At 38.5% G+C, this 15,661-nt stretch overlaps 1 protein-coding gene across 2 annotated transcripts in view; it reads left to right on the top strand.

The window, feature by feature from the left end:
• The window catches only part of smg7 (SMG7 nonsense mediated mRNA decay factor), a 43,863-nt gene extending 37,696 nt beyond the window's left edge, over positions 1-6,167 (top strand). For both annotated transcript variants that reach the window (XM_007258029.4, XM_007258031.4), the window contains 4 exons: positions 6-162; positions 887-1,057; positions 1,182-1,336; positions 2,670-6,167. In XM_007258029.4, the coding sequence (XP_007258091.3) occupies positions 6-162; positions 887-1,057; positions 1,182-1,336; positions 2,670-2,783 (597 nt within the window). In that variant the 3' untranslated portion in view covers positions 2,784-6,167. The remainder of the gene's footprint in view (positions 1-5; positions 163-886; positions 1,058-1,181; positions 1,337-2,669) is intronic.
• Positions 6,168-15,661: the final 9,494 nt, after the last annotated feature.

Genomic DNA, 15,661 nt, shown 5'->3' with positions numbered 1-15,661 from the left:
TTTAGGAGAGCTCTTATCAAAACAACAGCATCTTCAGTGAGGCCTATGGCAAAAACATGGCGCCCACACCGAAGCCTGATGTGCCCATGATACACCAGGAGCCCTCCCTGTATTCCCTGTTTGAAGGAACTCCATGGTCCCCCTCCCTCCCTGCCAGCTCAGGTATGCCATACTTTTTCCAGTCATAATTTCCTTTGGGAAACCTTCATAAAGGTTCTTTTGTTTCTGTTCCCGGGAGCTTTTATGCTTCAATTTAGGCATGTTTAGTCAAGAATGAAATTTGCTTTCAAGCATTAGAGCGGTCTGGAGCATGGATGAATCAATCTGGTAATCCTGAAATCAGTGGTCTGGAGTTTACTTCTAGTGAACTGTAGTGCAGGTTATCCACTCCCAGTAGAGTATAAAAAAACACATACACAAATGTTGATAAGGAACATTTTAAAAAGAAAATGTCAAAATATAACAAATAAAGACTGAAAGGATTCACTGGTGCATTGTGACCATAGCCAGAGAATAATTTACATTTTTTGACATGGTTCAGCCTGGACAAAACAAACATAAAAATATGTATAAAAAATACATAAAATAGTGCTTTTTTGATTAAATATTACACAGATTCAATGAGACTTTACTGTCAATCATGTCGTGTAGTACATGAGGTGGAGTGAAACTGTATTCTCACGGTCCAGTAACACCTTAAAGAGCAATTGTTAAAATATATAATTATTAAATAAAATAGAATAAAAATAAAATAATAGTAAAATCTGTTTAACTTGAGTAAGCATTGTCTCTGTGTTCCTGTGTCATGTTTTTGCAGTCTGATCTGATCAAGCTTGATGTTTTCTATGATTTTATAAAAACTAATTTATGTAACTTATCATGACAGACCACTCAACCCCAGCCAGCCAATCACCTCACTCATCCAACCCCAGCAGCCTGCCTTCATCACCTCCCACCCACAGCCACGGCGCCCTGCCCTTCTCCAACTTCGGCCCCATCGGCACACCGGACAGCCGTGACCGCAGAGCAGCTGATCGCTGGAAGGCTGAGAAGACTGGTAAACTATGCTTTAGATCTCCAGCACCCCATTTAAACCTCCAACCTACTCACTTTGTTTATGCAAACAAACACTAGACCATGTTTGTCATCATGGACTTCAGTTCTGGTTTCTTTGTTTCTAGGTGTGAGTGGCTTTGGACTGGACTACCTGCCCACTGCCCCCACCTCCTCTGCCTCGGAGCAGAACAGCTGGCATCAGGGTGCCCCCAACAGTAGCTGGGCTCCCCAAGACATGCCCATGGAGGACTCCTCCACAGTCCTCCTCGACAGCTTTAAGGTAACACTTTTATTACAGAAAATATATATATACACTAATATTATAAATTATAATATAAAATAAAAATTACAAATTTTAATTATACAAAAATTATAAATTACCGTATTTTTCACTATAAGGCACTTAAAATCCTTCTTTTGATTTTTCAAAAAATCGACAGAGCGTCTTATAATCCGGTGCGCCTTATCAATGAATTTGACCAGTCAGGTATTGAAGGAGAAGTAAAGCTACTCTGCTAAAGTGCAACGTTATACAGGAGTTTCCGTTTAATTTTCCAGCAGTATTAACATTAGCTGCTAACCGCGCTGAGCACTTGCTCTTTCGACGTCCAGAGGGGAGTATTATCAGCCTGTAGCCTGCTGCTGAAGCAGCATTAGCATTACCTGCTAACCACGCTTACTAGAGTTGCATAATGCATCGTATAATACAGTGTGCCTTATGTATGAAAATAGATCAGAAAATAGACATTTATTGATAGTGTGACTTATAATACAGTGCGAAAAAATATGGTAATGAAAAAATTATGTGAATTGTAAATGACCAGTTCTTTTAGATGACCTCTAGAATGCAGGGCAGATGTAAGCAAGCTTAAAAACCTACACTAATTTGATAACTGCCAAATTAGGCCTTTGACAATTAATGTATCTTTTTACACAGAATAAGAACATGTATATTAATGGTTATTGATGGATACACCTCACAGTTCCCCACTGCAGCTCCCTCTAAAGTGTAAGGGGCTGCAAAGCCACAGAGTGGTCATAGTGCCTATGATCACCCCTCCCCACCTTTAAAAGTTACTTTAAGAAATAAAGTTTAGTCAAATTAGAAATAGAAAAAGAATTTCAAGCACTTTGAATGAATCCTCAAGTGCAGTCACTTCAGAGACCATCAAAAATATTACAATGATGAAACTTATAAGGCTCTTGTCAGGACTGCCCCAGGAAAGGAAGAGCAACCTCATTTTTACAGAACAAGTTTATCACCAGTTACCAGCCTCAGAAACCTTAAAAAAAGTTAACAGCACCTCAGATAAGAGAACCTAAATGCCTAAACACTTAAATATTTTTTTTGTTTAACACTTTTAAGTTACTACATGATTCTTTAAGTGTTCCTTTGTAGTCTGGATGACTGGAACAATATTTATTTATAATGTAGGGGAACAAAAATAATAAATAAAAAAAAACATTAAATGAGAAGGTGTGTCCAAAAAGTGCTGTTGTGTCCCAGAAATCTCTTTCTTGATAAAATATTATTGTGATTGGGTTTGTAGAAGATTTAGTACTATTAGACTTGAGTAAACACTGACTCCGTGTCCCATGTCGTGTTTCTGCAGTCCATCTGGTCGAGCTCGATGATGCAGCCTGGCCCATCTGCGCTGGAGCAGCTCCTCATGCAGCAGAAGCAGAAGCAGCAGCGCGGCCACGGCACCATGAACCCGCCGCACTGAAGGAGGCGCCTGCGGGCGCAAGCACTTGTGTGAAATCCATACTGAAGAAGAGGAGGTGCAGAACCACAAGCTCCAATCGGAAATGTTTTTTTCCGGCGTTACCTGCGTGTGGAGGCTGGAGACGGCAGCCAAAGCGGACCGACGGGCTCCAAACCAACCGCTCGCCTGAAACCGACGAGGGAGGTGCAGCCCTCTCCTCACTATCTGTCTGTCTCTCTCTCTCTCTCTCTCTTGCTCTCTCTGTCTCTATCTATCTAGCTCTCTCTCTGCCTCTGTGCAAGGAGGGGCGTAAGAGCACCTGACCCACCGCGCTGCTCAGCACGTAGCCGCTGCAGAAACACTGACTCAGAGGGCCGACTCTGAGGAGATTTCCTTTCTGATCGCTGCCCTGCTTCCTCTAGGGGGCGGTCAAAGGTACTTCTTCTCCTCTCTCAACTGAGCTCTTTGACTCTCTAGACTCTGGACTGGACCCCCAAACTAAGGAACAAAAAAAAGAAGAAGAAGAAGATAAAACACACAAACAACAAAAACACCTGCTTTTACCTGCTCTGGGTGACCAGTGCACAGCACACGGGATAAGAAGAGGGTGTGGGTGTCACAGCGTGTGTGTGTGTGATTGTGTGAATGAATGAGTGAGTGAGTGATAGAAGAAGGCTTATGGTTTATGGACGGGTAAACAACAGTGGCAACAGGACTTGCTTTGTTCCCTCCCCTTGAAGTCTGGATGTATTTTAATTTTTTTCTCTCTTCTCAGCGGAAGGCTGGCTTTGTGTACCGAAGGTGGAGGAGAAGTGGGTTAAAAGTGATGTGGGATGAAACTGTTGGCTGTATTTACCGCAGTTTGTGTAAGATCCTGTGCCTCTATATAGAAAGTGCACAGATCATAGGATGTAGTTTGACGCAGGCATGGATTATGGTTTTGTCTGCAAATTTTTCGGAAGGTTTTCTTTTTCCTTCGTTTGTTGTTTGTTTTTGTCCTTAAGAGGTGGGCGGGGTCAGGCACATCTTCCTGTGTGCGAAAAAAGGTTGAACCTGCTACGAATCGTAACGTGACATTATAGCGTAAAATAACAAAAAGTCAAACGAAGGTAGGGCTTAGACTTCTAGTTCTAGAGTGTAGTATCATTAGCTGCAATAGAGATTGCATTTATTAACAATACTGTATTTTGTGACTTGTTATGTAGCAGTTTTAGCTTCGAGATATTATTGGATTAATATGTTCAATAGTTTACCGCTAAAAGGGGGGAAAAAAATCTTTATATATATATATATATATATACATAAATATATATATTCTATTTCTCCTCACCCCTTCTAGCTTCTCTTTGTTTCTTTCATACAGCAACTCTTTTAGCTTACTGGCATAACCTGGCGTTCCTTTCGTTCATGTTCTTGCCTTTATAGTTTTAAGCGGCTTTACTAACTCTCTTTGTGCCTGGTCAGTGTTTGTTGTTCTCCCCCTCTCTCCCTTTCCCGCACCCTGCCCTCACTATCTGTCGTTCTTCTCTTCTCTTCTACTATATCTTGTTTTTTTTTTTTTTTTTTTTTTCTTTTAAAAAGAATGAACACCATCATGTTTGGCACTGTCGTTGAGATGGAAATTAGCAAAACGGGTCCAGCATCAACGCTGCTGCTGGTTCAGCAATACGGAGGGGTGGGCACAAGAGCAGAGGGGTGTTACGATATGTTGCGATGTGTTGTGATACGTCACTTTTGTGGGCAGGTGAGCTCGCAGCCACTGGACTGTTTGTTCACCAGAACCGAGATTAAAGGATGAGAACACTTAACTAACACCACTAACTATACTAACTAAATACCCATCACCACCCACACCAACACCGTACTCACTCTGGTCTGGATAAATAAGGTCAAATAGTGACCTGTTGTATCTTCATCCATCCGCAATGACTGAAAACAACATCAAAAGTCTAAAGGCTTCTTGCGCTGTTCTTAGATATAGCTACCACTGTATTTAGCCCAGTGAAACTGTCTGAACGAGAGCAGCTCTGTTTTTTTGTAGCTCTGACTCTGGACGAGGCTCTGGCCTAGCCATTTGGAATCCGATTGTGTGGCATAATGAATAATTGTACTGCTGATCATTCCTGATTATTATTATTTTTTTTTTTCCTGTCTGGTCAAATAAGGCAAATATTTTTTCTTTTTTTAATTTTTATTGAAGTCTTTTTTTCAAAATCATTCAAAATCAAACTTCGTGATTGAGTTAATCCAGTGAAATTATTTAGTAAAGGGTTTTTTTGTGTGTGTGTGGAAGTGTAGAGCACGAGTTTCTGCCGGTTCTCGCTTTTGTGCATCAAAAGCAGTCAGCAGCGAAAGTTTCAGGCTTTGGTTGGATAAGCTTCAAGTCGTCTATGATGAATGTGCTCAGTGGTTCTATTTTTCCCCCTCATGGTTATACTGCAAAGGTATTTTTGGAGGGAAGGTTATGTATGGGAGCGTCTGCTTCTCGGACGAGGGACAGGCGCGTTTTTATTTTTCATGTAGAGAACATTTTATTGACGACAACTTCAAATAATGTCTCTTTGCTGTGTGATTGTGCTTCTTGTTGCATTTAAAAGTGTATTTAAAAAGAAAAAAAAAAGAAACAGAGGCATAATGAAACAAGCTAAACTTTAATGGACGAGTTTATGGATCTTTATATAAATGAGAAAAATGTAAAAATAACTAAACACTGTAAGGAGAAGGGAAGCTGTGTGCGGAGGTTTATGGTGCGCCCCACTCCCCCAGTCCCTTTTTGTCCCTTAAACTCTCACTTAAACTTGGGAAAAAAATGAAATTCAACAGTGTTCTGGTTTGCTTGCTGTGGAAACTTGTCATTTTTGCAGTTGTCCAGATGAGGTTTGTATGCAATCTTGACTTGATGGTTCTGTAGAAGCCTTGCTGAGCACTGCATTTTAAAATGTGGACTATTGTATCCCCCCTCCCCCTTTTCCCTGTCTCCCCCCCAACAATTTTTGGGACCCTCCCACCGAAACATCTCTGTAAAGCTCTAGTGATGTATATTACAGATGTTGAGACAGCCTCTGCACCCCTGTTTTGGGCAGTAATAACATTCCAATACAAAGAGTTAAAGAAACGGCCAGCTTTATACAGCCACAGCACAGCGAGATCTGCCACCGAGCGAACGTGCCCATACTCACTGTATGAGACTCCCTTTGGAAACCCTGCATGAAAAATACAGCTTCTTGCCTTGTGTATTTAGGGTGGAGGAGGCATCCAGTCAAGTCTTTTAGAGGATTCTGCAAGTTAGGTCAGGTGAAGATGTCTCCTCCTGTAATGGGCTTGATTTATTGTGTTCTTGTCTGTCAGTGGACATTCAGAAACTCTGAAATCAGCTATGCCTTTAATAAAGTAAACCATGTCCTCCTCAGTTGTTCTGTGTCCTTTCTGTTCCTAATGTAATGCATGTTATTGTGATGAGCAGTTTGTGCTCTGTGGTCATCCACATCATATTAATATCCCTAATGCTGGCCTACACAGGTGTGAATCACGTTTCATTTGTAACGTGAATTAATCACGTGATAAAGTTTACAGAGCTCATTGACGCAATAGTGGTTTCATTTAACATATATTTAAACATCACTTATTGATAACATTTTATTTATGTTGACGTCTTTTACACTTGCTCATACACACACATATATATATATTTACACAACTAAACTGATTTGTGATAGAAAAAAAAATATAGATAAAATTAAATCTTTAGTTCTCTGAAAATCTCATTTTCTATTTAAACGAAAAGCTGTAATTGTAACTAAAATGTCCCTAAATGCTAAATGAACCAATATCGAATACAATCTAATACATTTGAAAACTCAGTGGTGCTACTCTGCCCTACTGACTGATATCTGGTTAACCAGCTGTCTTTCCAGTATAGAGTACAGGTGCATCTAAAAAAAAATGTGAATTTAAATATCATTGAAAAGTTACTTTATTTCAGTAATTCAGTTCAAAATGTGAAACTCATATATTATATAAATGTATTGCACACACACAGATCTATTTAAAACATTTATTTCTTTTATTGTTGATGATTTTGACTTACAGCCAATGAAAACCCAAAAATCAGTGTCTTAGACAATTACAATATTATATAAGACCACTTGGTACTTTTGCCAGTGTGGGCAGTGTGCCAAGCCCTGCTGGAAAATTAAAACTGCATCTCTATAAAAGTTGTCAGCAGAGGGAAGCATGAAATACTTGATAATAAAACACAGTGGATCAACACCAGCAGATGACATGTCTCTCCAAACCATCACTGATCATCAATAAATTTTACATTTCATTTGAAAATCAAGGGAGCAGAGTCTGGAGGAAGAGTGGAGAGACACACAGTCCAAACTGCTCGAGGTCTAGTGTGAAATTTCCACCAATCAATCAATCATACTTACAGCACTTCATACTTCCCTCTGCTGACAACTTTTATGGAGATGCAGATTTCATTTTCCAGCAGGACTTGGCACACTACCTACACTGCCAAAAGTACCAATTGGTCTTATATAATATTCTAATTTTCTGAGAAACTGATCCTTTTGGTTTTCATTGGCTGTAAACCATAATCATCAACAATGAAAGAAATAAACGCTTGAAATAGATCACTCTGTTTGTAATACATATATGTATAATACATGAGTTTCATTTTCAATTGAATTAATGAAATAAAGTAACCCTTCAATGGTGTTCTCATTTTTTGAGATGCACCTGTAGGTTTAACTCAGGTTTTTAAATCACTTAAACCATCAAAGTCCAGCTTAGACTGTTTTAAACTGGCTACCAGCAGAATCTACCTATATATGCCTATAAATAGTAAAATCAGAAAAAACTGGTCATTTTGAAGTGGTCTCTAATTTGTTTCCAAAGTCGATATATACTGAGAAATATATATTAAAGCTATGTATTTCAGTCATGTTGCACTAAACAAGACATTGGCTAAATGCTCCATCTACACAACTGATTTGTGATAGGCTATTCAAACTTTGTGATTGTAGTACTATTAAGACAGTCTGCTCAATAAACAGTTTAACAAAATTTCTGACATTTTAAACAATTTATTCGTACATTTCACAAGAACTTTTTTTTTCAGGTTTAGAGACAAAATATCTACATTGGAATTCACATTATGTGAAATTTAGCTGTAGATTCTCACAAAGCTGATTTGTATGTATCCAGCTCCCCCTTGTGTTCAACTGAACTGAAATGTTAAAAAAGGGAGATCCACACAATAAAGTAATTAAATATGACAGTTTCCCAGAATTAATTGTTTTAAGTTGACCTTAAAAAATATATTTTTATTTTTAAGTTATTTTTATGTTACTTTGTTTTCCAGAGTCATAAAATCCATTGATCCAAAGCAAAACCAGCATTATGTCACTGAATGTATTCATACTGTACTTTTTTTTTTTTTTTTTGCTTTGTTTCTGTTTCTGAGGATTTTTTTTTTTGTTTTTTTTGTTTAGAGGAAACCAGAGTGGTTGAGATCTTCTACCGCAGACATCAGTTGGCTTATCCTCTTTTGCACTCATGTGAACTCCTTTGAACAGTTTTTGCATGACTGTATTTCATTGTGGATACGTCACAGTGATTCAGTTTAATATGTGCCCCGTACAAAAACTCAAATCACTCAACTGTCCAGAATAAGTCTGATTTAATCCTTGATTTGAGTTAGGTATTGTATATTTGAAAATGTATGTACTTGGACTTTAATACTTTTGTATCCATTTATACAACACGTTCTAAGTTATTGTTATTGTGTCTCAGGGCTCTTTGGATCACTGAAATCAATCTCAGACACCTGTGACAATTAGTTTCCAGTTGAGCCCAATTAAAGAAAAGCTACTTAAGAAAGACGGTTCACAGGCCACAGGTTTCAAGCAACATGGAAAATATGGGAAAAATCTGTCTGCTGCCGACAAGCATCAAATAGTGCAATGCCTTGGACAAGATATGAAAACATTAGATAATTCACGAAAACTTAAGCGTGATCATCGTACTGTGAAGAGATTTGTGGCTGATTCAGAGCACAGATGGAGGTCAAGATGCAGATAAAGGTAAAATGAGGAAGGTTTCTGCCAGGCAAATTCATCAGATTAAGAGAGCAGCTGCTTAAATGCCATTATAATCCAGCAAACACGTATGTGAAGCTGCTGGTGCTTCTGGAGTCTCGCAAACCTCAATCATAAAAGAGTAAAAGTACTGCTTTCAAAACTACTTATAGCATAAAAATAATGTAAGGGGAAAAAAACTATAGTGCACTATACTATAGGAGTGATGGGGGGAAAGAGCACCATGTACCCACCCAGAGAGAGCAAGGCCAATTGTGCTCTCTCAGGGCTCTGGCAGCTGATGGCAAGCTACATGACCAGGATTCAAACCAGCGATCTCCCGATAATAGTGGCGGCTCTTTAGACCGCAGGACCCCTCATGATGAGCAGAGCACAAACAACTTGTAATTTATGTATGTGGGGTTACAGAGAATCATAATGTATCATCAGCATATTAAATATAAGAAGTTTATTATCAATTATTAAGTCCACCATTTTTGTCTGCTCTGTGTAGTTCAATTGATGTTTTATACTTTTTATTGAAATCGTCTCTAATATGTATTTTTTAAATTTCTCTGATACAACAGTTCAATTCTATTTTTTCAGGTTAAATGTCCTTTCTCCTTTAAACAGCTATAACATGTATTTGTATCAGTCTACAAACGGGGCATTCTGTATAGCATCACCATTACCATTATTCATAATAAAAATTGAACTTTATTATAATCATGTTTTGTTTTTTGGGATGGAATGTTGTAACGGGGCTCGAGCTCTTTTTATACTCATTGTTTATTAAAAAACAAACAGCATTACTTCAACTACAATAACTACAAATATTTTTTTCCTTATTACTGGATGCATTTTAGTGTTTTGAGTTTTTTAAGAAATATCAGCTTTAGATTGATAAAATTAAATTATATTAGTGGTGTCAATCACTTACATCAGAGAGAGAGAGAGAGAGAGACAGTCAAAGAGAGAGAGCACGCCACACACGATTAAGCGAGGGAGAGAGAGAGACAGAAAGCGACAGTTGCCCATGTGCTCAGAGCTAAACCACGCAGAAAAAGGGTGTGGCCACTTTCTTTCTATATCCTAAATGGTTCAGTCCACTGTCTATTTTGAAGATGGGCCAATGGGCCGCCCAACAGCATCGGCCCCTGAGGACTGTCGGCCAGATTACCAGTCCAGCCCTGGCCAACCCTAACCAGAGCTCACAAGCAGAAATGGTTGCAGTGGACCCAGACATACAGTGCACCTGACATGATGAGTGTCGTGCAGCCCTGGATGGTCCAGATGGATGGAGTAGTCGATGATTGGTGGATGCCCACCATGATGTTCCAACAAGGCTGCGATGTCAGCAAGGAGGGGGCGGAGTCATGTTTTGGGCCGGAATCATGGGGAGAGGGCTGGCAGCCCCTTTAGGGTCCCTAAAGGTATAAAAATGACCTTAGCAAAGTATATAGAGTTTCCGACTGATCACTGTCTTCCATGGTACAAAAAGAAGAACTGTGACTTCCGGAGCAAAATCATCTTCCTGCATGACAACACACATCTCATGCTGCAAACAATACCTCTGTGTCATTGGCTGCTATGGGCATAAAGGAGAGAAACTCATGGTGTGGCTCCATCTTCCTCTGACCTCAAGCCTATTATAGAGAAGCTTTGGAGTATCATCAAGCAACTGCGGCTCTGGGAGGCTGCTCAGAAATTCAAGCAGAAACTCTCCAAAAAATTGCAAGTTTAATGAATGCAAGAATTGTGAAGGTGGTATCAAAGAAGGGTTCCTATGTTAACATGTAACTTGGCCTGTTAAGATGTTTTTGATTGAAATAGCTTTAGATTTCAGTGAATGTGAAATCCTCCTAATGCTGCAAATTCAACAAATGACTTTATCAGCGGGAGGTTTGTTCAATAACAGGTGATGACTTTTATTATACTGACTGTCATTTGCATTGATCATTTAGGAAAATCAGGAAAAAACAGAATTTGCTTAATAATTTGGAACACAGTGTATACTCATGAACAATAAAGTGTCAAAAGGAATGACTTTTATTCCTCTGTTGGTGAAAATCTAGATACTAGGGTTTAAAATACTTCTGTAGAAGTTGAAGTGTCAACTCAAGCTTTTTACTCTTTAAGTAAAAGTGTAAAAGTACTGGTTTCAAAACTACTTATAGCATAAAAATAATGTAAGGGGGATAAAAACTTACCACCCTATAGGAGTGATGAGGGGAAAGAGCACCATGTACCCACCCAGAGAGAGCAAGGCCAATTGTGCTCTCTCAGGGCTCTGGCAGCTGATGGCAAGCTACATGATCAGGATTCAAACCAGCAATCTCCCGATCATAGTGGCAGCTCTTTAGACCACTGGACCACTTGGAGCCCCTTTACGAAGTTTTCTCGGGCAGTATAAACTGCTGAAAAAGCAAACATCTTCCAAACTATCAGATCATTGCTCTTTAAAACGCAGTCCTTAAAAGGAAGGCAAGCAGATACTTTTTGGCAATACATTTTATTTAGAATTTTATCCCATTTTCTCCAAATTTGGAAGGTCAATTGCCAAAGCCGCTCATTAGCACTGCCCCATCACTACCAGGGGCATTGCCTGGGTATGTAAAGATCCGGGGCTCAGCTCAGCACACATACACACATATATATATATATATATATATATATATATATATATATATATATATATAATATATAAAATTTAACAAACTCATTTAAAATGTAATAAAAGGTGAACAAATTCTGCTAAATAACTGCTGCTGACCTAAAAATAGTATCATGAGCTTTTACTAAAGGACATGGGCCAGATATATGAATCAGTAAATCCATTTCTTATTAAATGATGTAAAACAGTACATCAAAAACAGATTTCATGTAACAATGTAATAATATAAACAATTTACTTGTTTCTAATTTTTTTTTACCTTTATGACACACTGAAACAAATTCCACAACATCCAGCTTCTAACTAACTAGTTGACTAAATGAAGTCCTGCAATCCTAAATTAATAAAAACAATTTAAAAATGAAATGAAATAGTTATTGCCTGATCCTTCACATCAGGGCAAGTTGAACATAATATATACTACAGCTGAGCTGAGTGAAACAGTTCGGGGCTACTGGATAATTATTCGGGGCTAAAGCCCCGGAAGCCCAGGCTAGGCGACACCCTGATCATTGCTAATGCCCCCAACAATAGGTGGGTAAAGTTAAGAACATGCCTCCTCCAATAAATGTGAATCAGCCACCAACTGGGTAAAGCGTAGAATCCCTAGCTTTGATAATTAAGCTAACAGACACCTGTGCTGACGAACATCACACTAGGATCATGAGGGAAGAGTTGCCATCTACCCACCAAGAGAGAGTTCTTAGACAAGTGTGCTCTCTCTCGGACTCTGGCTGCTGATGGAAAGCAGCATGATCAGGGATTGCAACTGTGGCTCAGGAACTCTAAAGTCATTATTATGTGTATCTGTTTGTAAATTAAAGGTTTTCTCTGAGATTAAACACTGGATTACCAGTGTTATGAGAGGATTTACTGCAGCAGGTGCAGCAGGTGGTGGTATCACCCACTTCCTGTGAGGAAACACAACAGCTGCCTTATCTTTCTCATTCACATGAATTCTTTTGAACGGTTTTTGTTTCAGTCTTTTTTGTTGTGTATACTTACGGGGGCCACAGTGATCTAGTCCCTCTTAAGACCCCAACAAAAACTATAATAACTGTCTTCAGACGCTTTTCAATGTTCAATTCAATTTTTTGTATTCATATTTGTAAATGAATTACATTATAAATGAATACTGATGTCATCTAGACTATGAAGGAACACATAGGAAATTATGTAGTAACTTTGTAGTAAAAATTGTTAAACAGGTTCCAAATGGTTCCGCGGACTAAGGCGCTGCTACTATGATAAGGAGATCGCCGGTTCGAATCCTGTTCATGTAGCTTTCAAACGGCTACTGGAGCCCTGAGGGAGCAAAATTGGTCTTGGGTAGATGGTGCTCTCTCCCCTCATCACTCATCACTAAAGGGTGATGTCGATCAGCACAAGGCTACATCTGTGAGCTGATGTATAGGAACTGAATCGCTTTCCTCCGAGCATTAGCGCTGTGATGCTACTCGGCAATGCTACATCAGCAGCAGCTCAAAAGAGGTGGAGTCTGACTTCACATGTATCGGAGGAGGCGTGTTCAAGTCTTCATCCTCCTGGTGTTGGTGCATCATGATGAGTGGGTTGGGTAATTGGCCGTGTAAATTGGGAGAAAAGGGAATAAAAATGAGAAATAAAATTATAAAAAAATGAAAGTGTTAGTGTGAAGCTTTTATGTGCTCTTATCTCGGGTGCTGTTAAGTTTTAGCAGTTTCTGAGGCTGGTAACTCTGACAAAATTATCTTGCACAACAGATATAACTCTTGCTCTTCCTTACCTGGGGTGGTCCTGATGAGAGCCAGTTTCATCAGAATGTTTTTGATGTTCGTTGCGACACTGAAAAATACTTTTTTAAAGTTGTTGAAATTTTTCAGATTGATTGACGAATTTTTTTTATTTACTTAGTTCCTGCTGTAATATGGATTATATTTATGGATTATCTTATATATTCACTGTAGACCAACTCTACCTCTTCACAACTTTAAAACTAAAGCTCTCAAAGACATTAAGAGGCAAAAAATTCAAAGAGAAAGCCATTCCAAGCCTTTTTATGGACAGAATCAGGGTCATGAAAAAAAAGATATTAACCTGTTCCAATGCCGTATTTAAGTCTTTGTCTGTCACTCAGGGTTGTTTGTTTACCTCATTGAAGAATCTCTTTTGTGCTTTTTGGGTCATTTTTACTGGGTGTAGAGTAGCCAATTGTCTCCATTTGTAAGTAGTTTGCCTCACTGTACCCTGATCAGGTCTTCGAAATCAACAATGTTGATCCTAGATCCTCTGAAAGCTCTTTTTGGCGCAGCATGGCTCACACATGGGTATTCAGTTTATACTGTTTTTTGTACTGTTTTTATTAGTAAAAGTAGCTCTAGTCCACACCTTCAAACTACCAAGACTCCAGGTATGCTAACATTCGACTCTGATCATAGTTTTTCCACACACTTTTTTCCACTAGAAATATATATTTTTTTAAGTTCTCAATGAAGGCATGAATGATCATGAACTTTTTTTGTTGTATTATTTTAGGTACATTATATTTGTCAATATTCGTCATTGGAGAAAACCATGGAATTCCAAAGGGTTTACATACTTTAATTTGTCTCTGAATAAACTGCAAACAAAACCAATTATACAAAAAAATATATACTACTGGTGTCAATCAACCCTAATTAATCAACAATATTCTGTGATCAATTGTGAATCATTAAAATATAATATTTGTATTTAATTTAGAAAAAATGACATTTAAATGCTGGTATTTTCCTGTATGTTTGGGAGTGAGACAGCAGTAATAGTGTAGGGTGGTATGATTGACAAACAGACTGGAGACATTTTTTCTTATTATATTTTTTAAATATTTCATGGCAGTTTTGATGCTTTTTAAATCAGAACTTGTTTCAATGTGCTGAGTAAAAGTTTAAAGTAGAGCTTTACCACCAAGCAGGAGCAGCTGTGTGAGATTCAATTCATATTTCACCATATATTAATAATTTTTTTTACCTTCTTGAACTTCACAGTAGTGACGCTGTGTTTACATCACTGCATAAACTACGAAAGGAACCTAGAACTGGATTTATTAGTTTTTAAATTCAGAAAACTAATGTGTACTATACAATTTGGTGCGCCCCTATTTTACACAAATACTGTGCATTTTTACACTGGGTGCTGTGTCATTTTCTTAGGGTCATCTATATTGGTTGGACACCTGTCATTTTAGTGTGGGAGGTTTCATGGCTAAATTGGAGCAGCCTGGTGGCCAATCTTCATTAATTGCACATTATTGTACCAGTAAGAGCAGAGTGTGAAGGTTGGTTCAATTAGCAGGGTAAGAGCACAGTTCTGCTCAAAATATTGCAATGCACACAACATTATGGGTGACATACCAGAGTTCAAAAGAGGACAAATTGTTGGTGCACGTCTTGCTGGAGTATCTGTGACCAAGACAGCAAGTCTTTGTGATGCATCAAGAGCCACGGTATCCAGGGTAATGTCAGCATACCACCAAGAAGGACCAATCACATCCAACAGGATTAACTGTGGACGCTGTAAGAGGAAGCTGTCTGAAAGGCATGTTCGGGTGCTAACCCGGATTGTATCCAAAAAACATAAAACCACGGCTGCCCAAATCACGGCAGAATTCAATGTGCACCTCAACTCTCCTGTTTCCACCAGAACTGTCTGTCGAAACAATAAATTATTGTGGTCTAAAACCAGGTGTTTGAGTTTCATTGTCCAACCCCTGTATCTTTTCATACAGTCAGTAAATTATTAAACAATTATATATATAAACTCATAGAATGACAGAATGTGCAAACAGCTATGAGACAAATAGAAGTTTGAACAAAAAAGAACACAACATTTCTATACTCACTATACTAAACTTCTATACTATACTCTCAGCCACACTGGCAGATGTCTGCAGGGGGAGGGTTTTTGTTGAAGGTTGTGCCACTGTGGGCTTGGGCTACCACAGTGCTTCATTTCCCTATAGGCCTCGTACAAAAACCTGCTGCCTCAGTCTGCACTGTATATTTATCATTATTATTCATTTATATAATACTACGATGCTGATTTTGTTTTGTTTTTTAACAGTTTGATGAAATATTTATCAGTTTGATGGATTTTACCACATTTTTAAATTGTGGAACTGCGTG

This window comes from Astyanax mexicanus, chromosome 8 (genome assembly GCF_023375975.1).
Source record: "Astyanax mexicanus isolate ESR-SI-001 chromosome 8, AstMex3_surface, whole genome shotgun sequence".
Lineage (NCBI taxonomy): Eukaryota > Metazoa > Chordata > Actinopteri > Characiformes > Acestrorhamphidae > Astyanax > Astyanax mexicanus.
This window is presented reverse-complemented; position numbering and strand designations above follow the sequence as displayed.